This window comes from Pyxicephalus adspersus, chromosome 2 (genome assembly GCF_032062135.1).
Source record: "Pyxicephalus adspersus chromosome 2, UCB_Pads_2.0, whole genome shotgun sequence".
In the NCBI taxonomy this organism is placed as follows: domain Eukaryota; kingdom Metazoa; phylum Chordata; class Amphibia; order Anura; family Pyxicephalidae; genus Pyxicephalus; species Pyxicephalus adspersus.
This window is the reverse complement of record NC_092859.1, coordinates 130,947,630-130,974,478: the sequence shown is the minus strand read 5'-3', so window position 1 is coordinate 130,974,478 and position 26,849 is coordinate 130,947,630. Positions and strand designations below refer to the sequence as shown.

Here is a 26,849-nt window from a genome sequence, read left to right as displayed (position 1 = left end):
CTTCTCCTTTTTGTTGGACTGTTGTGCAACTGTGTTAAAAACGTGAAATTTGCAGGATAATCAGGTCATGAAAACTGTGGGAAAAAAGTGAACTAATTGTACCCAACAACCAGTAAGATTATAGATTTAACTACCTTGGTTGGGGATTAAAAATAGAAGAACTAAAACTTGATGACAATAATCTCTTAGGTCTAAATAGTCCTGTATTAAAAACAAAACTTTGTTTCTTGTCTATAGTTTATCTTGCTAATGATGCTTTAATTTGCTAATGTCCACATCTGTTCATATATCTATGATTAAGATAAATATTTTGTACTTTTTGCATATTTTTTTTGTATGCAGTTTTTTGTTTGGTTTAGGTTAGCATAATGTTGTTATAGCCCAAGTGATGTTTAAGTATATAGGTGTATAGGTGTCTTTATGTTATGTAGTATGCCAGTAAAATAGGCTTCATCATTAGTGTCACTGGGATGTTGTAATAATACCACAATCCAATTGCAGCATTGTTGGTTACTGGCAGGCTTAGGCTTTAATAAGAAGCATCCCATCCAATCACTGATAGTCAGTGGCAGGCTTATAGTGTAATAACAACTCCCCAGCATTGGTGATCACTACCAAGCCTAGTCCTCAAATGGAAACAACTACTGGTCTTGTGAATATTATCAGAGCACTTTTATTAAATATATAATGTATTACCCACAAAAGTATTTGTAATAAAGCATTATTAGCAAGCAGTTTATATCCAAGGACGAATACAGCAGTCCCAGCATAGACACAACATGAGTTTCTGGCAAATTGTGTAGCAGTGGAGTAGAGAAGACCAGATGACGAATTTCCAGGGCCATGCCCCCTTCATCAAGATTTATTCAAACTGTGGAATTTATAAACTTAATGGAAATGTGATTAAATTTTTTAGTGCTGCTGATGGTATTTATTGGGTCTGTAATCAAAAATTCTCTTTCACTAGCATAACTAGTCATTGCCAGACTAAGCTTGTAATACTTCCCCTTGTATTGGGGGTCAGGGGCAAGATTGGGCTATAATAAGGAACCTCTGTCGGTGGTCAGTTGCAGGTTGCGGCTGTGATAAAGAAACCACCCCAGCAGTAATATTTAGTGCATTTTTAGTTTGTTATAGGAAACCTGCACCACAGAACTGGTGGTCAGTTGTAGGATGAGACTGTAATTAAACCAATTCTCTCAGCATTGTCAGTCAAATCTTAGCCTATAATAATAAAAAAAAAAAAAAAAAATATTGGTGTCCAGTGGTTTCCAGGCTTGTCTTATAGCAGTACTAAATGCAGTGCTTGTTCCAGCACCCAATATAGCACTCTGCATGTTACGGGCAATCACAAAAAGCCAGCCACCAAGTGTCCACAAGTGTGGATTGCCCCAGTTCAACCACTGCCTCCCAACTATGAAAAAACAGCACATTAGGACTCATAGGTGTACTTACCTAATATAAAAATGTGATTGCACTTTTTTCTACTTGATTTTATTTTACCACACTATGAAGATAATGTTTTACAGCTAAACTGTGCTGCATTTGTGTTTACAATACAGCTTTGTGCTGCACCCATTGCTACATTGTCCTTAGATAACCTGTTATGGGGAGTTTCCCCCAAATAAGTAAAAGGAGTACTATGGGGAAACTCCTTAAAGCTTCCCCACATGGGGCCCAAGAAACTTCAACACATTTTGGCAATAGCCACTGTCAAACCTTTTCTCAAGATAAATATAAAAAATGACTTTTTTTTTTATCTTGGCTGCTTATCCAACAGATGGATAATATCTAGTGGGATTTTTGGAAATGCAAGCAATGCATTACAAATGAATAACATGTTAAATAATCAAATATAATAAATTGATTCTATATAGATGTTTTTTCAGTTAAATAATGTGAAATGTGTGAAACAGTTACCCAAGAAAAATAGTCACAGTGCTTTACAAAGTTCATAAAAATGTCCAAAAGCAAACTGTGTAGAGATAAATATCATTTAAGACCTATTAACTACATAATTGCTCAGTAAAAGTTAAGTAGTAAATGAGCTGCTAAGCAATTAGGGATAATTAATAAAAATCTCTATTTGACGATTGCCATAGACTTTGTAAAGTGTCTTTTTTAGGGTAAGTGGCTTTGTGACTGCTTCTCACAAGCCAGTCAGTAATGGACATCTAAATGTAATAATAACAGAGGCACATCGAGTTTTGCAACATATATTTGTAAAAGTAAATTATAGCTATTACTACTGCTCTGTTTGACCTGACAGATCACTAAACAACTTTTTTGATCTGCTATAATACTAGCTTTTCACTCAAGATCATTATGGGTCAAAGGAGATAGAAATCTTGCATCTGTACAAGTTAAATCACTGCACAATTCAAGTGATGTTTTCTTTATTTTACAAATATTCATAATAAACTGACTTATAAAACATTAAAGTGCTCATATAATACATTTTTCTTTACCTCTATTTATTTTGGCACAGTACATGGTTCTTAAAGCAATAAGCACTGGATTTACTGGATTTAATAATAAAGTAGTAGTAGCAATTATAATTATTTATAATAGTGTTAATAGTAAATGCAGGGCTGCGAATGTCTTTAATCAATCTTGCTACTTTAGAAAAGTAAGATGGTGCTGGATAAAAACATTTTACATTTTTTATAGACATTTGGAATACAGTACCACTTAAACCCCTTTTACTATAACAATTTGATCCTTGCTTTATAGTGCATATTCTATTGTCCTCCATTTATCATATTATTTGAGAAGGTAAAACTACTTTTTTCAGTCCACTATGCTACATTGAGGTTACTTATTGTTTTTTTTACGGAATTCAGAAATACAAAAACAATAAATCGTAATCTACAAAGCAAGAATGAGTTAAAGGTCCCCAAAGTGACCATTTCTCTGTAGGTTTTAGTGTTGTGCCTGGGTAGCATCCAGCTCATTAAGTTATAACTGAGTGAGAGCATTCTGGACTCATTAAAATACTGCTGAGCTGGACAGAATTTGGGCCATGGTGACCGTTAATACCTCATCAGGGTTTTTATTTTCTAAACTGAGGCTCAACTTCCATCTCTCTTGTCTTTCAGCAACATATAATCTGTGACAGTTACATAAACTTTAGAAAACTGATACTTTGTTCCTTTCAGCTACCTGATTGTTTTTCTAACTTGAGTAATAATAGTAGATTAAGTACAATTCGTATTCTATTTTTCAGTGATATGCAGTGAACATCTGTTTATGTACTTTACACAGTAATACAGTTTGGTCTAATATGATATTTACTGTATGTCTTTTAGACCGAATGTATGTGGATCTCGTTACAACGCCTATTGCTGTCCAGGATGGAAAACGTTACCTGGAGGGAACCAGTGTATTGTCCGTAAGTCTGTCTCCACTTTTATTTCTTGTTTTTATTCTTCTGTAGAAATGGGAATTAAAGAGGAACTGAATTCTAGAACAAAAATGCAGACAAAGTGCTAGTTATCAGTACGCCTGTACTGTTTCTGAAGGGGATCTTACCCTTATTGCTATTTCTTTGTGTACAGGTGGCCAACTTGGTAGATGCAGGGTTTTGCTTCATCATGTCAGAGCCTCCAGCAAGGAAAACAGTGAACAACCTCATCTCCAAATCTCATTTCATATCTGCAGAGACTAAATATTAAGTGTGCTAAAAATCCCTCCATACCAAGAAGTGCACTGCTACTTTTCAGGAGGATTCCCAGATAAAGGGCCTGATTTATGAAAGCTCTCCAAGGCTGGAGGGAATGCACTTTCAGAAGTGAAGCTGGGTGATCCAGAAAACAAAAAAAAATTTTTGAAAATCATTTGCTATTTTATAGCAAATGTTTTAAATCCTGGACCAGATTCATTCCAGGTTTGCTGGATCACCCAGCTTCACTGATGAAAGTGTATTCTCTCCAGCCTTGGAGAGCTGTCATAAATCAGGGCTAAAAGCTACATTTTATCGTGTACTGCCTTGCCAAACTTTTAGCTGACCTTCAGATATTTTTAAAACTACTGTTCCAGTGGCCATCCCCTTGCATTTTTTAATTTATTATTATCACTTCAATATAAATAGCACTGCAAATAAGCTGTGCATAGCGGAAGCTCAACACCCACCAATGAGTTTAGTTCTGCTTTAGGTAGTTATAGCTAGCCTTTCTTCTCACAGCTTTTTTCCTTTTGCTGGTTCAACATAGTTGCTTTTCTTCAGCACGTCAGTGGTCACTGGCATTCATCTGATTTCATACAATGCAAAATATAGTAATAGGCAAAAATGGGCAATTAACTCAAAGTTTAGCACTCTGACCTTTGCAGTGCTAGGTCTCAGGTTCGAATCTCAGCCAGGGCACTATCTGCATGGAGTTTGCAGGTTCTTCCCATGTTTGTGTGGCCTTTCTCCAGGTATTCCGTTTTTTTCCCACATTCCCAAACCATGCAGTTAGCTTAATAGCCTTCCCCTTAAAATTGACGTTAGACTGTATTAAAGACATATGACTATGGTAGGGACATTAGATTGTGATGACCTTTGAGGGACAGCTAGTGACATGACTATATACTTTGTACAGCGCTGCATAATATGACGGCGCTATATACTGTAAATACTGTGTAATATTAGTATTAATTAACCCCTGTGGTCAGTACCAGCTGCAAGTGTGGTTTTAAAATGTTCCCGGAGATCAGATTTAAAGTAACTAAAGTCAACTACTTTTTTTTTTATTGGTATAGTATGGTGTGGTGTGTTTATTTCCATGAAATAGGCAGATTAACTCTCTGTCTGAATTTTAAAATTGTGTTGACACTACAACAATGGAAACAATTGTTTTGGTGTCAACTGCCAATGAGGGAATTCCCCTTACATTGGTAAGACATCCTCTCAGTTCTAATTACAGAGATACACATGAAAAATAAAATTATCCAAAATAATCTATCCAACTTGAAAAAAATTAGATATGCTGTAACATTTTTAAACTTTCGCCATTTTACACCATTCTTAGTGTGAATTGGTCTGATTTCTTCAGCACAGCAAAGTACAACACATCTGCTGTATACAGTGCCTTAAGGTAAATTAATCAGCATACTAATTGTAACAAAGATTAAATTAACAGCACTGCAGCATGCAACATGCTGTAGACATCAACAACTGACCTGTTCTCTCCCACCTCCTACACCTTCTATTGGGATGGCTGATCCGCACTCCTCATCATCCCATTGCTGCTATCATCTCCCTGGCTTCTTCTACAACTGTAACCTTTTATATTCACCCATTGAGTGGCCACTGATGATTTACTGTAACATCTCTACCATACAGTAAAGCTGCGTACACACTTGCAATTTTTGTCGTTGGAAAGGATCTTTCACGATCCTTTCCAACGACAAGGGCCTGCAAGATGCATGAACGATGCTGTACATACAGCACCGTTCATGCTCTATGGAGAGGGGAGGGGGAGAGCGACGGAGCGGCACCCTGCTGCGCGCTCTCCCCTTCCCTTTCATTACGATCGGCTGTCGTCCATCGTCCGTGGATCCGGCAGGTCGGTCGTCCGGACGATGGACGACACCGACTGTACACACGGAAGATTTTCGCCCGATAATTGGCCGATGCCGATTATCGAGCGATAAAAATCTGCCGTGTGTACATAGCTTAACTCTACCATTTTTGGCATCTAACAGACCTGCAGCTAGCAGTGTACACAATAAAAAGAAAGAGGAAAGTCTAGCTTCTAGTTTTTTTTACTTTAGGTTTTTAATGACAATCATTGGATACTATAGTGTAATTGTGGGTATTACAGTTTCTGTGCAGAAAGGTGCCTGCGGCATATTGCTGAATCCATTTCAGTACAATTATGTTACTAATAGGTTTACATTACCAATTCTACTGTATGCCCAATTGGTTGTAACTATACCCTATTGGTATCTTATCTGCTCTATGTACTATGTATTATAATGTGGCAGCATGTTCTGTATGAGTGTAAAAGTAGGTTGCTGATAGCTTGTTCTTAGTAAAACTAGCAGAAAGTGCCCAAAGAAGCCAATAAAATCATGAACATAGTACCAGGACTGAGGCAGAAAAAAAATCAGCAAATAAGTACCCACTGAAAATTCCTACACTTTCTTACACTTTTTGGCTTGTGATATTGTGATATCTTACACTTGTGGCTTGTGATACACTTTCTTACACTTTTTGGCTTGTGATATTAAACAAAAACCTAATAACACCAAAGTGAAATATTGGTAAGCTTAAAATAATGCTTCAATGCTGGAACTTGTACTTTCAATACATCAAGACTTTAAATTGCTCATGCATGGACTGGAAAGCCTGATCGCTATAACTCATGCACCTGCTGCCACTAAGTCACTCTCAGACCTGCAGGAAAGTTTCTGGCACCTGTACAAATGTTGGCCAAACTTCAATTCTGTGACATTAAAGTGTTAGAACATAAGCAGAAAATCACCACTAATGACAACAAATCATTATTCATCATTTACTATATTACACAGTGTCATCATTTTTTTTTTTACTGTATATCCTGAACAGATGTTACGGCTCTCCATAAATTATGTAGCTGTAAATGGGAAGCAGCCGTCCTGCCTCAGCATATTTGTGTTACAAGTAGGCTACACCCAGCAAAAGATAATCTCCAAATGTCAGGGAAGCAAACCTGCACATTATGAATGTCAAAATAAAGTCTCCTTTACATGTTCAGGAATTTTTGCCGTTTTGTTTCCTTGACAATCTTGTAATGCATCATTTTTCCAGCTGGGTCTAAACCTTTTTTTTAACATCTTTTAAAATAATTTTTCATCAATGCATTATGAAATAAAACTTTAATGAACCTAATTTTTTTAACATTTTTCTGATTTTTAGGCTGCTGTGACTGCTGCAGTAAAGAGTTTCTGTCACAATTCGTTTTGCCATTTTGTGGTCTGGCTTAATTTTCAGTTAAGTTTACAAGGAAATGGAACCAGTGATGTCAGTGATTTCCTACTGGGACATTGTTCCAAGACCACAAAAATTGCTGCTTCAGATGTGTATAAATAGGTGGGGAAACCTAATGTAGCTCACCCGTATAAAATACGGCACCTTTATTGTTCAAATCATGGCACTTTTTTATTGGTGCAGCAGATGGATACATGTTAAATAACTTAATGAAGAAGCTTGCTTAAAAAAATTAAGCAAAAGTTAGAAAATACAAAAGTATATCAGTTTTGAGAACTTAATAACTTCTTATTCTTAGCCATTCCACTGTAGGTTAATACATGTGAAATGCTTGTATGCTTACAGCCATTTGTCGGCACTCCTGTGGCGATGGATTCTGCTCACGGCCCAATATGTGCACGTGTCCTTCAGGTCAGACAGCTCCATCGTGCGGTTCCAAATCTGGTAAGTTGCTTATATTAAATGTAACAATTTTTAGAATTTTCTAAATTCTACTTCTAACATTACTTGATACTTAACATCATGATACTGTATAAAATGTAGCAGTTAAAATCAATAAATGCAATTTTTTAGAATATTTTGCAGCAGGACTTGATAACCTCATTTGCTATGGGTGTTTGTCTATACATTCCAATATGTTTTCTTGATTCACAGAATAAAGATTTCTTTACAGCAAACATGAGAACTTTATTTCATACACAGAAGCTCAATTTTTCTCACTTTATAAAAAAAAGTAATACCTTACAGAAGGGTAGCTGGTTCACCCTCAAATATTTTAGCTAGCTGGAACTGATTTCCTAGATCTGTCTGACTCTATGGTCTAAACCAGTGGTGGTCATTTTTCTTGACTAGGTCATTTCCTGGATCTGTCTGGTTGCTCCCTATGGTCTAAACCAACGGTGGTCAACTTGCTTGACTGGGGACATTCTTCAGGAGACAGTGATAGACTAGAGACATTTTACATGAGACTGCTAGAGATAACCAAGCCTTTTCAAGTCATTGATTTTATATTTGTGCTTTCCACAGCCTTCTACTAAGACACCAAGATTAAAACAAAATCAGAGATAAAAAAGCATAAAGAAATAAAAAGAAAGAAATGTTCCATGCTATTTAGCTACTTTAATCCAATGTAAAGAATAACTTTCTTTATAACAGAAAAGTAAAAGTAAGCCTACAGAAGTTGTGTCAAAAAGTTTCAAAGACTGAGGGCACAGGTTGGGTTTCACAACATTTTCCGATTTCCGATTATTGCATCTCAATATACAGACCTTACCCATAGTAAAGGTGCTAAGGGGTCAAGTCAAAGATAAGGCAAGGCCAAGAACAGGCCAGAGTTCCCTATTAGGGGAAAAGCAACCTAAGAATCACTATATATACAGGATGGGTTTAAAATCAGATATAGAATGGGTTTCAATATCAGTCAGTATATAGGATGGGTTAAAAATGAGAGAGAAAAATAACTGTGCAAACAAGTGTAGGCACAGCCGCTCAAGGTCTTTATTGGAAGCATATATGGCAGGATGAAAATGCAGGAAAACCATTAGAGGGCAGGGATAGAAAGTGTTGTCACCCTATACTAGAAGATTCTGAAAAAGGACATTCATGTCAAGATCTTCAGATATTATATTATTTGAAAGTTGTACTTGAATATGCAGTTGAAATGACAGTATTATGTTCATGATTACAGTGACTGGGTTTTGTATACCATCAATTTATCATCATTTAGCACCATAATCTGGGGTGACCTTCACCTCCCTCTTATGTGAACCTCTGAAAAGAATGTGAGAGAACAACAATGGTTGTGAGTGTTTAACATGTTAGCATATATAATATTCAGAGGTAACAACAATACATAATGTATCATATATACACAACAGCTAAGAAAAGCATTCTTTTAAAATCTTTCCAGCTAGATAAAATGCACTATGGAAATCTTACAGGCAGCTTGTGAACAAATGTAGGAAATGTCTTATTATGGGTTCATGTGAGCTTGTTTTCCGTTAGAGAAGTGTGCCTTTCTTCCAGCTTGGAAAAAGCATTTTCAAATCAAATCTTAAGCATCTGTTTGCTCTGCTAATCTAAACTTCAGTTCAAAGTGTTTGAATGAGTTTGATGCTCATGTGGGAATGGAATTAAAAGTTGGCAAAAGAAGCATTCATTGAAATCAGTTTTGTGAAATGATTTCCTTTTCTGTTTGTCGGATGATCTAATTTCCTATAACTCTGAATACCAAATATTTTGTTATGCTAAATAAAGTTATCTCACCCAGCACATTTTGCAGTTTTTTCAGTGCATGTACACTTTAGCTACTGTACATATAAGTGTATTGCCGAGCTACTGAAATACACACACATAGAAATCCAATAAATTTTGCACACAGTACCTGCCATCTACATTCAAGGGAAGCACCTGTGTGATCATCATAAAGCCCCTTAGGGACCTTTGGCTTCAGTAAAGCATGAATGTTGAATCAGTCCTTCTCTTTCATTTTATTACTCTCCAATATTATTAACTCGCACATCCTGCACTTCCTTTAAAGTATTCAATGCAGTGAATTCATTGACAGCTGTATATGTGGACTGCAGATATACTTTGCAATAACATGCTGGACCACAGTAACCTTTGTGTCCTATTGCACACGTTTTTTCCCATCAATGAAGCTGCTTTTATATGTTCATGTTTGCCTGCAATGTCCATAAACAAAGTGAAATGAATGAGGCATTTATTAGTATTTGTATGGAAATTATAGGGCATGTTAGGTGCTACTGACATGTTTGGGTGTCTTATCCTCTTTCCCTTCCCTCATGGCTTGGTTCTAAATGCCCGTATACATGCTTACAAAGGGAATAAAAATGCTGTATGGGAGCCCTTTTTCTCCTTTACATCCAACAATCTTTTGGATGTTTGTTTCCCCACTTCTGGAACCTTTCTGCATCACTAATGTCTTTCCATGCTCTGCTGGATGTAAACCACTCTCATTGCCATCCTTTTGTCATGTATGAAGCTTGTATGGAAATTACTCCATTGACAGTAGGTTCACAAATTAGCTTATATTCAGGTTTACTGTTATGAACTTCCTTGCTTCTCACAAAAACCAACAACATCTCGCCCATGGTGGTTTCTCACATTAAAGTGGCAGGATAAAAACATATATGTCCATTTTGTACTTTATGTTTCCTAACAGACAGGTTTCTAGTATATAGTGAAGTGTAATTCCCAAACATCCTTTTTTTTTTTTTTTATTGAATTTGTATTGGATTTTTTTTCCATCAAACAATAAAAAGAGAAACATAAAAAAAGAAAACCAACAAGAGAGAAGATTAATACAACAAAAGAAAACCAACGACAGCAACAATAAATTACATCTCGCACAACTGTAAGCTTATTGTACATAGGAGAATCAAAGCAATATATTACAAAACAGTTCCATTACAGAAAATATAAATTCTTGAGCCATATATGGGTAAGCTTACAATAAACTTTAGACATTAGTGACTAAACTAGACACCACACATAGCAGTAGTGGGGGGGGGGGGAGTGGACATGTGGGGAGAGAAATGTGCATATCTATTTCCAGTAAGCTGTTATGGAAGGTGTATCAATTATCTAGCGGAAACTCCCTGAGAGGGGAGTTAGAGGGGGATTATAGGTAAGAATCCCATGTTTTCCAGAAAGCTGTACATTTTTTATACGATCATGCAGCCTAGCAGTAAGGTGTTCCATAAGCTGAACATCTTTGATTCTAGCATAGAAGTCGGGAACCCCAGGAGGTGAGGTTGACTTTCAGTGCTAGGATATTAGGCATTTAGCTCCTGTCAAAACGGGTAGCCAATTTTTTGTCTAGCTTTTAGAGATATATTTGGGCCAAGCCCAATAAATGTGTACCTACATCTTTGGGTATCTGGACTTCGAACATACCCTCAAGCAAGTCATTGTCTAGTTCTAGCTGGGCAAGTCCAAAAAATGTGATACATCATACCCCGTTTAGTCTGACATCATACCAGTGCATCAGGATTTTATACATGTTTTCCTTGTAGAGTGTACAGAAGGAGCTTTTCAAAACACTGCTCCAAATCATCTGCCAAATCTCCGGGGGAAGCTCCCTGCCCAAAACCTGCTCCCATTTCAGCATGTAGGAATGCCTAACAGAGGGCATCACTGGTTCTGTATTTAGAATTAATGATTTCTGGGATGAGACCTTTTTGGGTTGGACCATATGCACATATCTTCTCAAATCTAGTCATAGCGGCGAAAGTAAGGATATTAGTAATGAACTTTGTGTAGTGCCTTAGTGTAGAAGCCCATCTGGAAGTTGAGGGTTTATTAGTATTTGTTGTGAGTGCGGAGGCTGGCCCAAAAGATTACATTTTTCTTTACACTGGGTCCAGATCTGTCTAGTAAAATCCGTATGGCCCAATAGAGCTCCCTTAGTTATTCTGGTAGCAGAATTCCAGAGGAGGGAGTTAGGGTGGAAGGACGCCATCCATAGCTTCTCTATCTTCATCCAGTGATTGAATAACCACAGGGTAGATCAAAAGGCCAGGTGCCAGAGGTGGGTAGCAAAATAGTATTTAAGGAACTCTGGAACACCCAGCCCTCCTCTCTCCCGAAGGGAGCAGAGTACATATTTAGGCAGCCGATGGGATTTATATCCCCATATAAAGTCAAGGGGGCTGCAGCCTCCAGTCGTCCAATGACAGTGTGTGGGACTGGAATCGGGAGGGTCACAAAGACATACAGCATTTTAGGGAGTATGGACATTTTGACCAGGGCGATCTGACCCAAGAAAGAAATCAGAAATGCTCGCTATTTTTGAAGAAGTGAGTGGTGTTCTCAAAAAAGGGTTGGGTAGTTGGCGTTGTACGGGGAACCACAATTAGGCGTGATGTGGACCCCTAGATATTTAATGGAGTAATTTTTCCAAGGATAGGAGTATTGAGAGTGCCATATTTGTCCAATACATTATGGAGATTAGGGAGGCTGTTGAGAGGATTTGTCAACAGTATGTCATCCACATAGAGGAGATAGTAAATGTTTTAGATCTGATGGGGACCCCTTGGATATCAGGATGTTTGCGAATGGTTCGATACACAGAGCAAACAGGAGTTGTGACAAAGGGCACCCCTGCCTAGTGTCATTGTGGATGTGTATGAGGGGCAAGTTGGGATGTGTCAGCCGGACCCCGCTGTTGGAGTAGAGTATAAGGCCTGGACGTCTTGGAAGAAGGGACCATTAAGCCTGATCCATCGCATACAAGGCTTATGTAAGAAACGGCCTACTATGCCAGTCAAAAGCTTTCTCAGTGTCCAGGCTGAGTAGCAATGCTCCCTGTTTGGAATTGATCAAGGCGTCTACTATATCAAACTTCTGCCTGGTGTTATCTCCTGCTTGGCGGTATGCTAGGTAATCAACCTGATTCCTATCTAATTATACCAGCCAGGTAGGTACCTAATTGGGTGACTAGAATCCTAGTAAAAAAATGTTAAATCTGAATTTAGTAATGGGCGAGTAGCCTGATGGATCCTTTCAGGATTCTTTTAGGAAACACCAAGATAAAAGAGTGTAGCATGGATTGTAGAATTGGGGGCGCCCTCTAGAAAGATGTTGAAAAGTGAGGTTAGATGTGGCGCTAAGGTAAAGCAAAAGATTTTATAATAAGTTTAGGAGAAGCCATCTGGTTGCGGGGCTTTCTGGAGTTGTGGTGAGAATTACTTCTTCTACAGAGATGGCTTCATTGAAGGTTTCTACTGCTGAGGTTTTTTACAGTAGGCAGAGAACGGCCTTGTAAATACTCGTCTATACGTTAAGCAAGTGTAGCCTAATCTTTGTGAATTGTGAACTGAGGATTATAAGGATTTATATTATTCACCAAAGATCTCAGCAATGGTCTCAGGATTTTAATTCAAGGTACCTTGGCTATCTCGTACCGCCATTGGTGTATTTTTTGCAGTCTGGTCCATGATTTGACGGGCCATAAAGGAATCCACGTTGTTTCCTTTGTCATAATACGTTGGCATAGGCACTTTAGGGATTCCCAAATATTCTAACATACAATAGCATTACTGAATGGTCTCTGTTCTATAGAACAACCAAAGACAGAGTGGCAGCTGATAATAAACCCAGGTCAACTAAACCTAGATAGAATATTTGTATTTATGAATATTTTTCTATATTAAATGAAATCTTAATGTCTGTCTTACTCGTTTTTGTTTGGTTTGTTATGGCCTTTTGCCAAAGTATTAGTTTTTGAATTCCCTGTTCACTAATGTTTGCAGTGGTGTTAGTGTGAAGGTTGCTTTCCCATCTCAAAAGTGGGAATTTATGCTCTTTTTAAGTAAGTAAGTAAGTAAGAACAAATTGTTCCATTGTCACAGAATAGAAATGTATAATTGTCAGTATAAATAATTTTATTAATCTTTGCAAAATACTCAGTTTAAACTGATCTCTTCCACACCTAATTAAAGCTTATGGAGTTTTATATGATTGTTTATTAAATATGTAAAGCAAATGTTATTTGTCCAAAAATGTTGTGAAAGTAAGGGGAAATCAAATAGGTAAACATAAATCTCCTCCACTTCTTGCTGTTTTTCTAATATTGGAAGTAAAGGGAAGCCTTCCTTAAGGGACAAACACACGCACAAAAATGGGGGTCTTTACTATACTTTGTCTTATCCAAAGCTAACAACAATTTCTTGAGATGATGAAGAAGTAGTAGTAGAAAAGTAATTAGAAGAGCAGACGAGGGTAGTCATTTGCAAACTTAGAGGAAATTAAATATATTTATATTGCAATTTGTAATTTATGTCTTTTTAAGGAACCCCCTTGCTTTTTCTTTACCCTAGCTAGCTTTAGTTTCTGTTCAAGATTTGACTTTATTGAAGCTGCTGTTGCAGAGTGCAGCCCCGAGGGAAAGTATTTCTCAACCTGGAGTTCAGCTTTAAACAAACAAATGAAAGGTTGAAATCTACAAGGTTGAAATCTAGAATGGTACTATGGTTCTGACTTATTATAGGATACAAGAACACATGATTTTCATGTCCATTCTTCTAGATCCTGGAAGAGTCTCTGTTTTGGACAGCCAATAGGAAATGTTCATGTCTTGTACATAGCGAGGTTGCCTCCCTGAAAAGGTGGAGGTGGGTGGACCTCCCATGCATAGAGGAAGGAGAAAGACATGGGACATGAATGTCACCTGTCGGTGCATATAATTGAGTAAACAGGGAACAAAGGTTGGTTATTTTTAAAATGTATAGGTAATTAGTTACAATCTTAGTCCCAAATATTCAACATATATTTGAAATAAAAATTGGAATGTTCAATAGGATCAGATGCCCTTTTATCCATAGATAATAAAGATAACATAGTTTTACAATCTAATTTTATGTTTTAGCTTAAGAATACCTGAAGTATATGTATACCAATGTTCAGCAAATACCTGTTACTACTACAGATCTGGTAAATACATCAACTTGTAACTTCCAAATTGCCATTTGCAGAGTCTGAATTTTCCTTAGCCATGTAAGTCAGTATTTTATTGGTCATATTTCTATTCTCAGAAAAAGATTGTTTGCTGAAAAATAGTTTCCTTTTATATTTATGACTTAGCATTAAATTGTATTGATAATCCGCTAGCAGCCATTTTCATTACTTGCTAGTTCAGGGGCTTTTTTTTTGTTTTTTTTTTTAATTTTTGTACAACTAAATAATGGATGAAAGACATATACAAGGTTGATTTATGAACCAGCAAACCTGACAAATATTGAAACTTTTTCCAGTGGAAAAAGTGGCTTCTTCCAGGTTCATGTGGCTCAATAGGAGTAGTTTAATTTCCACCAGAGAAAGAATGCTTAAGTGAAAGATTCACAGATTTATAAATAGACCCCTATGAGAGCCATTTACCTGCCAAAAATATGTGTATTTCTATCTTTCTTACCCTGAGATCAGCACTGCCCTGTCATACGGTCCTGTTTGGCCTCCTATCAACATTTTCTTTACACTGCTTTACACCTGATTGGCCCCTTATGCTATGTCTTTCTTCCCAACTTTGTTGTACTGATAATGCAAATGACTTATAAGTCAAAGATTTTTTTTTTTTAGGATAAATAGGGCCATCTGGAATGCAGCTTTAAAAACATGGGGTATTTCATTTACTTCTTTATATTGATGAAAGGTTACCAAAATGTGTATTTACAAACAATGGTGTGTAAACACTTAACTTATGTATTTAAGCCCATCTGCAAGACCTGCTTCCTTCACATAGTGCATCCTTGGTATTTCTCATCCCTATGATACCCAGAGCTGGAGAGTCATGCATGGCACATACCTTTCCAAATTAATTAATGTAAACTTTAAGGTCCATTAAAAAAACTAGGCATTCGCTTAGGAAATAGTAATGCTGTAAGTAATTCACAAGGTTACATTTTTTATTGTAGATATAAATAAGGGGGGAGGGGGACACTCTTTGCCTGATGTAGCCATTATAAATAATAAAAGTTAAAAATACATATTTTTAAACCCTGTAAATAAGCATGCCAGACATTGTGGATGATATGACGTCCTTATACACACATATCATTTATCCTAGATCCTAATGCCTGAACAAAAGGTTTATTTTGTAATTTAATGCATAGGGTGTTTTTCTTTTTTAGTGATGTCCCTTTCAATATTATAAATATACTAAATATAATATCAGAAAACCACAAAATAGTCAAACTGCATACAATAAAGTTATTAGCTATAAGTGAAGCTTTACACATATGTCTTGGGGGTTTCCTAATATTAAACCCCAGCTGTCTTGGCCAGAAGAACTGAGATGGTTTGCTTTTTAATGTGTTTTGTACTGGTTCATGTCACTGGGAATCAAGTGAATGACAAGGACATCAGGAGACAATACCACAAAGAAACAAGCTATAATGTAATTGATATTGGCCTTGGAGGTAATAGTGGTTTCAGAACTCAGGGGTGGTATGTGAAATCACATCAGGAGTTGGCTTTATCTCAGCCTGTAATAAGAAGTAAGACAATTTATTGCTTGATTTTTCCTATATTGTGAATTTGAAATTGGTAAGGGAAATCTGCATTTAAAATAGTATTATGCTTTATTCTAGGGGTCTCTTGAGGACTGTAGAAGAGTCTTCTCACACTGAGCAAAGTAATTTCATATTATGAAGTGTTTGTTCAGATACTTGGCCTTTGACATCAACTCCAGTTTGTCCTCTCAATGTATCCCTGAGGAGTCCTTGTTTTCATTGTATACTATTTCACACCATTGCTACTTACAGTTCCCATTTTGGAATATTGCTTAAGTAACAGCAAGTGTGGGAAAGGTGAATGGCAATCAGAAAATTAGAGTAATAGCTTACTTCCAAAGTATAATAATAACATATAGTATTAATATAGTAATATATATATATATATATATATATATATATATATATATATATAAAAATGTATGTATGAAAAAATGTACAGTAATGTATCTGATATCAGAGGTTATCAGGAAAGCTAATATACAACAAATTCTTCATCAGTATACAAATAATTTAGGATATTTGTACAAATCTGTAACAATGCATGTGAAAAGTCTTATTCTAGTTGGACACGAACTATGCAATTTTGTGATGATGACCAATTGGGTTACATACAAGATAGGGACTGAAGGTTTGTTAAGTTGAATTTGTATGTAAGTTGGAACAGGTACATTAACTGCAATTAGGACAAATGACAAATTTATGGAGCCTAGACATTCATTAACTTCTGGACCAAGCTGTGCTTTTATATGCAGAGAAACAACTGTAGAGTTTGTCTCAGTTATTAAAGAGTTACAAAAGGTTGCAGAACAGCTCAGCCCCTAAGATCACCCACAACCTTAGCTGCGTTTTGCAAAAGATTTCCTCTGCAAGTCATGCAAATAGCCCCCTCCCTCTATCAAGCCTCCATCCTGCACACAAGGGGAAGCCCTATTCGTATCTAGGAGTTGTCTGTATGTCGGATGTCTACACTACGACTACTGTAGTATGATTCCTATCTGAATGGTAAATAATGCTTGGGCAAAGACCCAATACATCCTGCTCCACAAATCATAGTGATTGGCAGTGAATATAATCATTTAGTACATCTGATAGGAGATGGGAGATAAAAAATTGATTACACACCAGAATACTGATCAATACTTAAAATAGTGTTATTATTTTTTTTTCACTTTTGCTTCAATTTTGTTATAGGATGACATTATCATGGTGGTGGACATATTGTGATTATTTGGTTTTATAGTTTTTTTGTCAATACATAGTAAGAGAATTATTAAAATACCCAGTACTCTTCTTAAGCAAACTCCAGCCTTCTGCTAAGCTGGCTACATGTCTGAAGACATAGGTCAAATAATGTGTTATAAAGAATCAAGTTCAGTTTGGCCAATACTTTATTTCAGCGAATGTCTCATAACCAAGTGTCTGGGCTTTCAGACACTTTTCAGACTAGCACAGGACTGAGTTTGAAGCAGTGTTTTATTCCAATAAATTTAAGAATTTCTATTAATTTCTAATAATTTTTATTAGCATCCCAGCCAAGACTAATAACTTAGCTTTATGTTAACATTTGAGAAAAAGGGCGAGTGTAAGAATTGTAAATCTTACTATTTTGTAACAGGTACAGGTCTAATAGCTTCATTTTCTAGCTGTGCTGAGTGCCTTGGTTAAACATAATTCTTTAGTAGTTCATATTCCTATTCTTTAATTTAATGCTTTTGGCAAAATATATGTCTGGGGTTCGTGCAGCCAAACAGTATAACCAAATTTTTTATTCCAAAAAAGTTCAGCAATTAATTCCCGACAAACCATAGGAATCTGCAGTATGTCTGGTCCACTAGCTCTAGACATGTTTAACAATTGAGGATAGTAGTATTTTATGCAACTTGAGGATCGTGACAGAAGCAAAACATGGATTTTTCATTATTGAAACCTTTTTGATAAACTCAGTGGAATTTTATTTTAAAAGTTGCCCCGTTAATAGTAATTATTAACTTGAAAAGAGGATTTGTGCACATCTCACATAAATTAGAATAAATAGGGCAAACACATACTAACACAAGCTTACAGCTAGAGCTTTAGATTAGCATTGGTATTTTTAGCAACCCATTAACTATAAAGAATGCTCCTGCTGCCAGTAACCTGGCCAATGGTGGACGTTGCAAATGGTGGGTTCCTGTGCAGAACTGACTTGGGCCCCCCACCGAACTGACTTGTGGGCCCCTGCTTGCTGAGCAGGGTCCAAGGCCATCATGCACACTTTTCACCTCACTGTGCACCCCTGAGCCTGGCAATCTTCGAACCAATAACCATGACCATGAGGTTGTCATCTTCACCTGTAGTTTGCCGATACATTCTAGTGTGGTCTAATCATGCATACACTTGACTATTGACACATTTACATCTTTATGAAACCTTACACCTGGAAAACCAGAAGTGCATAAAACAGTGTATATTTCAAATTTAAGCTTTATTTATATTTTTTCTCCTTGCTCTGGTAATTAGTTCTATTCTAACAGAACTACTGCAGTATACTTCATTTCAGTAAATTAGTCTCCTGGATCAATCTCCTTCACCTTATTTAGATGTAATGCTTTTTTTTTACCTTTGAAGTTTTAAAGTAGATCTTGGTGAGAGAAATATCAGAAATGTATGTGCTACAAGTCATTTCTAGGGGGGGTAAAGACAAACAGATGTGGTCACACTGTTTTTATTTTTTAAAAAGTTGTAATAGCACTGCTCTCTAGCAGTCTTACACTTCTCCAGTATATGACTGTCTCCTGAAGCGTGCACCCAGTCTCCAACAACTTCACCAGGAGCTGCTACTAAACTAAATTTAGGACCTGTAAACATAACAAGTTGCCAGATATGGGGTCACAAACATATAATACTAACAATAATCAGGGATATTTTCACATTAAGTGGGGCTATTTTAAGATCAGGGTCCCCAAATTGAGTTTGCATGTTTGGGACCCCTGGCAGCCGCTCCCATGGCAATGAACATTAGGGTACTGCCAATTGTGGGCTGTAGTGCCCTTAAAGTTCACAAAACTTCAAGACTGTGTTCAGACCTCATGTCATGGAACCCTGCCTAGGGGGAGATGCTTAGTACCGCTCACTATCGCTGTGGTGCCTGTTACACATAGCTGGACACTTACCTTCTATGACTCTCAATATCTCTGGAACAGAGGGATGTTGGCAACTGGGAATGTGGGAGGAACAGGGAGATGTAGGGTCCTGAAAATGTAGTAGTAAGAACATGTACCCCTTGGCTATGTCGCATGAATTGCATTTCCCTGGAAGTATCCATTGCAGAGGTTCTTGATTTGTCATCTCTTTTTTTTTGGTGCATGTATGTTACGGTAACTACAAATATTTAAATTTAATTTTATTTTAAATTATTACTATTCTTGTTTTAAACATACATCTTTATTTGCATTATTTGCCAGCAAGTTTTATCTCAATGTCAACAGCGGCCCTAGATGAAAAAAGGTTGGGCACCACTAATCTAAATTATTGTGTCCTTGGAAATTATGTTGGAATTCTTGTTAATCTAGCATTCATCTTTAAGTATTTTCTTTCTATCGTGCTACTTTTTAGACTTCATATAAATTTTTTACATAAATGTGTGCTGGTAGCATGCTGAGTTTATCACCTCCCTATGTTATCTCTTTTCAGTTCAACAGTGTGGTATCAGATGTATGAACGGAGGCACATGCAACGATGAACACTGTCTATGCCAGAAAGGTTACACTGGGACACATTGTGGACAGCGTAAGTGATCTGGCTTTTTTTTTAGGAGTGCATTACTGTTGTCTTCCAGGACTAATAAAAGTAAAAACAATAAACATTGGTTTAAACTATGTCATAAAAATCCTGTGTGTAAGAGATACGATGGGATGGGATAGAAACAAATGGTTACAGTCAGTAATGGGAAGAAACTAAAAAAGCAACAGAAATAGTGTCATAGCTTATTGTAAGTGGTCAAAGGTTGGTATGCACTTACTCTAAATCAGGCATGCCCAAAGTCTGTCCCGGGGGCCAACTGCGGCCTGTGTTCAGATTTCAACTGGCCCACAGCCTCTGTCATGAAATCAATAATATGCGGCCAGCCGGCACTGTTGACCACAGTACAAAAATGCTATTTTATATTTCATTAGAGTTAATCTACCGCCTTGCAATTATCAGTCCGCTACTCGAACAGGCACGAGGACGGGAGTCCTCATGTGTGCACAGGATATCCCCTATGTCATTATAGTGGGCATGTGCTGTGCGGGACCCACACCAACCACGCCCACTCTGATTCCAAGAACGTGCTCTGCATGGAGCCCGCACTGACACGGGACTCCGTACACAGAGAATCCCTCACGTCACCCTGGTGGGCGTCTGCTGTGTGGGACCCGCGCAGACCTCGCCCACACTAAGCCTGAGTATGTGCTGAATGGTCGGCCCCAAGACATTTTCACCTCACCAAATCTGGCCCTCTTTGCAAATAGTTTAGAGACCCCTGCTCTAAATACAATAGGAAAAATAAGAAATTGAATGGTTGTTGCAGGTTACAGTTGCTCCTTTTTTTTACAAACTATTATTCTAGTAGACCCACTGTGATGGGCAAATAGAGAAAAACCTTGCAAGTGTTGTGAGAATAAGCAGTACTGAAAATTTCATTTTCTTAGTTTGTCGTTTCACTAATTAAAAATTTGTAATTTAAAAATAAACTATGCTATCTTACAGCTGTGTGTGAACATGGATGTTTAAATGGTGGAAGATGTGTAGCTCCAAACCGATGTGCCTGCACATATGGCTTTACAGGACCACAGTGTGAAAGGGGTAAGTACCTTTATTTATTTTAACCTCCTGGGCGGTTTATTTCTGTCTGGATTTTAATGTTTAAAATGGGTACATTGTCTTTTATGAACATTTATTTTACATTGTACGCATGTAATTCTTAGGAATATGTCCAATATTTAATAAATTTAATAATAAACTTTAAATAAAAAACACAAAAATCTGTTAAAACAAGGGTGCATAAATAAATCGAAAGTACTAAACCTGTAATAATACTGTACAGTAACATGTATAATATTTATATGATATAATGATTACTTTGTATTGGATTCAATACAGTTATTTTGTATTGAATCAAACACAAAATAATTTGAAATTCCCGCCAAGCTCTCTTGCACGCACCGAAGCACGCACCAACGTCACCGAGAACTCCCAGGGTGCAACATAACTGGTGTCATTATTTAACTTTGGTGATACTCTGTATCTGTATAGCCAGGGACACTGTTTGAAAATACTGACTTCCCGGCTGCATTGATAGAACTGCAATACACACCATCTGGTGCTATGTGGTAGAATCCACTCTTCTTAGTGAGGCCGCCAAAAAATTTGTACAAAAGTATAGGGTATTTTAGGACCAGCAGTGAACCACAGTGCTTTGGCATGCAAAAACTGTGGTTCCAAATGCTCCTATTAAAGTGAATAGGAGCAGTTGGAAACCAGGTTTTGCATGCAGCTGCAAAAGGCTGTGGCAGATTGCGCCTCGGTTCCAGAAAGTGATAAATCACTTTTGGTCATGCAGTTGTTTTTGGAAGAAGGTGGAGAGATGGTATTTCACCTCTGGCCCACATAATACTATACAGTAGGGAATACCATTATTATTCTTTTTATATGAGGTGGATTATTTTAATTGGCTGTTACTACTGCATATTATGGTTTTAAATACTATATGAATGTTAGCTCTTATCTAATCTATAATTTGTTACAGATTTCTGCCACAGACACTGCGCTTCTTGTCAGTTTATATCTTATCCATGAAATGTATATGTATTTCTCTCCATAGAGATTTGCAATATTGTTACTTTTTCCATTTTTTAACAGCACTAATCACTGGGTAAACTTTATGAAAAGCTTATAAAAAAATGACATTTAGGCAGTATATGTTTTGTGATTGCCAGTAGAAAAGTCATCTGTTAGCTTAGCTCAGGACTTTGGAAATTATTTTTTAGTAAGATCAGCATTTTAATCAAGTTCTTTCTTCTTCACTTTCAACAAAATACCATTAAGTTCACAAATATTCACTGACAACACTTAAAAGTGCTACCAATTTACATCTTTGTTTTATGGCAGTACATTAAACAAATCCTCCTTGCTGTTACTTTGGTGCTGTTTCCAGAGCAGCGCTTCTTCCATATTAATGAATGGCACCACATGTAAAATATGTCTGAAAGGCCAGTTGGGAAATAAAGAAAGGAAAGCTATTTTTTTTAATCAAAAATACAACTGCTATATTGTGACTTTCAAAATGGCAGATAATACGGTGCAGTATTTGTGGTGTATGGTCATGCCCATTCCATTATCATGGGACAAATGGACCAATAACTATACAATGAAGAACACTGACTAGTTAACACTAATTAAAGATAAATATTATGTATCTCTTGGCCCGACGCGTTTCGCCTAGCAGCTTTTTCGGGGGATCTGGTGAGACCGATAATATTCTGAATAAAAGTAGTGGTTCAATAAACAGTATGCAAAGTATATAATACAGTAGTGGTTCAATAAATGATTATAAACAATGTACAAAGTATACAATAATTACTTTCCAGTAAAACATGATTTCAGTAAAGCATATATGGTGAACAATAAATGGATTGTCCAAACATGTTGTGGTGTGTATTGCATAACATTAAGTTTACCAATTAATCCTTCCCATAATAAACTATAACAAGAGCATATATGCATGTATTTATATCGTATATGGATGGTACCCATATTGCAAATAGTATCCCTGTTCATATGATGAGTGTCCATGTAGCATTGAAATAAAGGATAATGTCTAAAAGGCAATATGTGAACAACAGATAGTGAGAATTTAGCCTTACTTTAGAGTAAATTAATTACAACATTTTTATCATAAATTTGATGGAATTGATTTATCAAAGCTCTCCACGATTATACAGTTAAAGAGTTTTATTGGTATCCAGAAGTGCATTTATATTTTTATTCTTTGTTTAATGCTGGGGGGGTTTGGGCATTCTAAAACAGTAGCCATTTACAGTTAAACTCCTGGAAAAACAATTTCATTGCCCTTGCAGTGGTTCTTCCCTTGCAATGCAAAGATTAAATGCTTGTTTTTGCTAGGGTACCAATAAAAACATTACTTAAGCTTTTCCTTAGCTTTTGCAGACATGGTCCTTTTGGGCCTTACTTATTAAAGCTCCCCAAGGCTGAATTGAATATACTTTCATCAATGAAGCTGGGTGATCCCTCAAATCTGGAATGGATTTCTTAAAGTAATGTGCTGTTTGCTAGCTAGAGCTTTAATAAATCAGGGCCTTTGTGTGGCCAACCACCTGAAGCCACTCCTCTAAACCACTCTTTTGATTGGTTGCAGGCTCCGGCATCATTACATACAATGCAAAATTGTATGTACCAGCAAAATGAGTAATTTTCCCCAATGTTAAGCTTTAAAAATGTACATAGGTGTGCTGTTACCTGCACATAAATATAGTGCTACCTGCAGGTACAATGCCATTTTTTTAATGAAATACACACTTTATGTTTGTGAAACCTGTATCTCTTTGATCTAATCTCTTCATCTGTGTTTTTCTTTTTCTCCACTTTATCTTCTAGTCTTGCATGCTGCTACCTTCATCCTATCCTCCTTCCTTCTTCCTTGCAAATGTTGGGTTCAGGCAGAGAATGGATCTGCTGATTACTTCTTACATCAAAGGTATCAGTCCCTTGTAGCCTGGTGTGCATGTGTTTGTTTCTTGCTACCCCAAATAAATGGGGTGGATTAAAAGAGCACGGTGGCTCAGTGGTTAGCACTGGCCTTTGCAGCACTGGGTCCCAGGTTCGAATCTTAGCCGGGGCACGATCTGCATGGAGTTTGCAGGTTCTCCCTGTGTTTGCATGTGTTTCCTCCAGGTACTCCGGTTTCCTCCCAAAAACATTGTTAGGTTAATTGGCTTCCACCTAAAAAAAAAAATTACCTTATCTGTAATAAAGACATATAACTATGGTAGGGACAAAAGATTGTAAGACCCTTTAAAGGACAGCTAGTGACATTACTATGGACTGTAAAGTGCTGCGTAATATGTCGGAGCTATATAAATACTGTGTAATAATATTAAAAATAATCAGGGAAGGACTGGTTTGAGGGTAAGAGTGGCCTATTTTAGGCTTTTTATTTGAAAATGCTTTACTAGAACTAGACTGGGGTAAAATGTTTACTTTAAATAGTTTTTTATGTGTCACCTGGTAAAGCAGAACTGTATCCACGCGGTGTCCTTACAGCTCTTTCCATAATGATGGCAGACTTGCCCCCAGTGTTCCTTCCTTCAGCAATGTGAAGGTAATGCTCACCTTCATTACTCCAGTCTCTGTCTTCTTTTCCTGGTCATCCTATGAATTCAGAATGTGTTCTTTCCAAGCATACATAAGTTAATATTCCCTGCACCTGACTCTGTAAGATGCATAGCAGCCAGTGCACAATTTATTCTTTATTTGTTAGCAGGACAGAGAAGAGGTTTTATGGCAGAAAAGATAAACCCAGTGGTCTTCTTCCATTAAAATTATACTCCAACCAGATTGAATATTTTATTTTTACATGTTTTACAATGTTCGGGCAAGTATGTTGAGCAAAGCAAATATCTTCTAAAAAAAAACAACAAAACATCAACCTATTAATGTGCACACAAAACCAAGTCAGGTATGGAGTTTATTATGGCTGCTTTATTTTATTCACTTCTGCTTTATCCGCTTTGATTGCCCTCTGTGTGGAAAATCACTTCACTTTTGTTCCAATCTTCTCTACCCTTTAATAGCTACCTAAGATAAGATTGTCCGGCCTCTCTGTTTGATGCACAGTGTTTTGCAGAAATACAATTGCGGCTTGGCTCTCCTATTAATGTGAGACGTTTGTAAAGCTCCATATTTACATTGATAGTAACCCACTAACCTCTCAGGGAGCCTCCTCTTGGGGAAAGTAATATACAAAACATAATTCTTGGCTTTAAACACATTGTACAGCTTATATATGTAATCTTTTTATTGTAGGGGGGGACCCAAGCAGCAATTTACTCAAGTACTTTCATTGCTTCAGATTTACAGTCTGCATACGTGAGATTCATGTGTCTGGAATACACCAACGTATCTTCCCTTAGGAAAAGAGGCTTACCAGGCAGAGGGCCAAATCTATAGAGATTTATGATAAGAGAGAAAAATCAACCTAATGCTTCTTACCATATGGAGTAAAATATGTTATGCAGTGAAAGTTCAAATTCTAAACCAATCACTAGTGTTTGTTGCATGTGCAAACAAACTTTTTAGAAGAGCTATTAAAGTTATAGGTCTAAAAGCTTAAACATAACAGATACAGAATCATTATATCCAGTATTGAAATACAAAAGTACAGGCCTACAGTAGCATTTGGTTTTCTACACAACTGTATGTAAATTTGTTGACTCTTTCTGTGATTAGTAGAAGGCCCTGGAGACAATGGGCCTGATTTCATTTTTTGAAAAAATAATTTTGTCCTTGCCAACCTGAAAATTTCAGTATGGCTTTGTATTTTGGGACACTTGAGTTGGCTGAAAACCTCTTAAATGTTCTTTTTGCACATGCATTTAAAAATAATGCTTACACCTCAAACCTTATATTTTTAATTTTGGATGGTGTAGGAAATGGGAATAAATGTAAACCCTACCCCCATATGACACCCTCGCCATCCTCCTCAGGGTCAGGTTCATTTGCCACCTCTGTGCCAGAGATGAGGAAAATCCTATTTTACAAATGATGGTAATCCCAAGTTAGACATTTTTCACTGGAACAAATATGCCCTTAAGCTCTTTTCCCCTGCATTGCTATTCTAGTGATACCAAGAATACCTACACCAGTCCTTCCAATGCTAAAATGGTTTTAGTACACTTTAAACTTAATAGAATAAACTAATAGAACTGCATTCTTATTATTTTAGGCAGTCTTGTGAATTATGGGTTCGATCTGTAGTTACACCCCTGCTTTGCTTCATGTTTCTAAAGTGCTGAAAGTACTAAAGACATACTTCTCTGCATAAAAAAATAGTAAAATGTGGAATGATGATCCACACGGTAAGACATCTGCCCTCACGTTGCTTCCATAAGAATTTTCTGTAAATATTTGCTCATTGTTGCTACAGCTGAGTAATGACATTTATATCCGGAGAGCGTATTTACGTACATGTAACAAATGGTTACGATCACTACAGTGCCTATGAGATGATTTACATAGTGCTACAGTAGCTTTGTGCGTACTCCCAAGACTCTGGAAATATTACATTGCATTCTTTGCTGCCACCCAGCTCTGTGAAGCATCTGGTCCATTGTAATTACTTAATCTGTTCTACATCATTGTTTGGATGCATTGCTCTATTGGACAGAGATAATTCTTGGCCTGTAGTCTTAGGGACAGATGTGGCCTGCTGGCTTCAGGTTATACATCGAACTTTGCAACTATTGCTCCGTGCATACTGCAACACAAAATGACCACAGGGGTCACTTCATTATTTCTGTGTTTTTTAGCTATTTGGATCAGTTTAGAGGCTTGTTTTTATTAACATTGGATGTTTCATTTCCAGTACAAACAAATAGATATCTCACACAAATGTCATGCTTCATGTTCATTATGTGAACAAACAGTAAATCTGCTAATAAAAATGAATGTAAATATACAAAATATGTAGCAATTTATATACACTGTCTGACCAAAAAAATACATTTTCAATGCAAAATTTAGATGAACTTGCTTTAGTTTTTAGTACTGCACACATTCAACTTGGCACTAATTTGGTACATTTATGTAATGTCACAACAATTATTTCT

General features: G+C 36.9%; 1 protein-coding gene across 1 annotated transcript in view; it reads left to right on the top strand.

The window, feature by feature from the left end:
* FBN1 (fibrillin 1) overlaps positions 1-26,849 on the top strand; it is a 157,323-nt gene that overhangs the window by 15,061 nt on the left and 115,413 nt on the right. The window contains exons 2-5 of the mRNA XM_072399100.1: positions 3,309-3,391; positions 7,298-7,396; positions 19,657-19,752; positions 20,713-20,808. Of these exons, the coding sequence (XP_072255201.1) occupies positions 3,309-3,391; positions 7,298-7,396; positions 19,657-19,752; positions 20,713-20,808 (374 nt within the window). The remainder of the gene's footprint in view (positions 1-3,308; positions 3,392-7,297; positions 7,397-19,656; positions 19,753-20,712; positions 20,809-26,849) is intronic.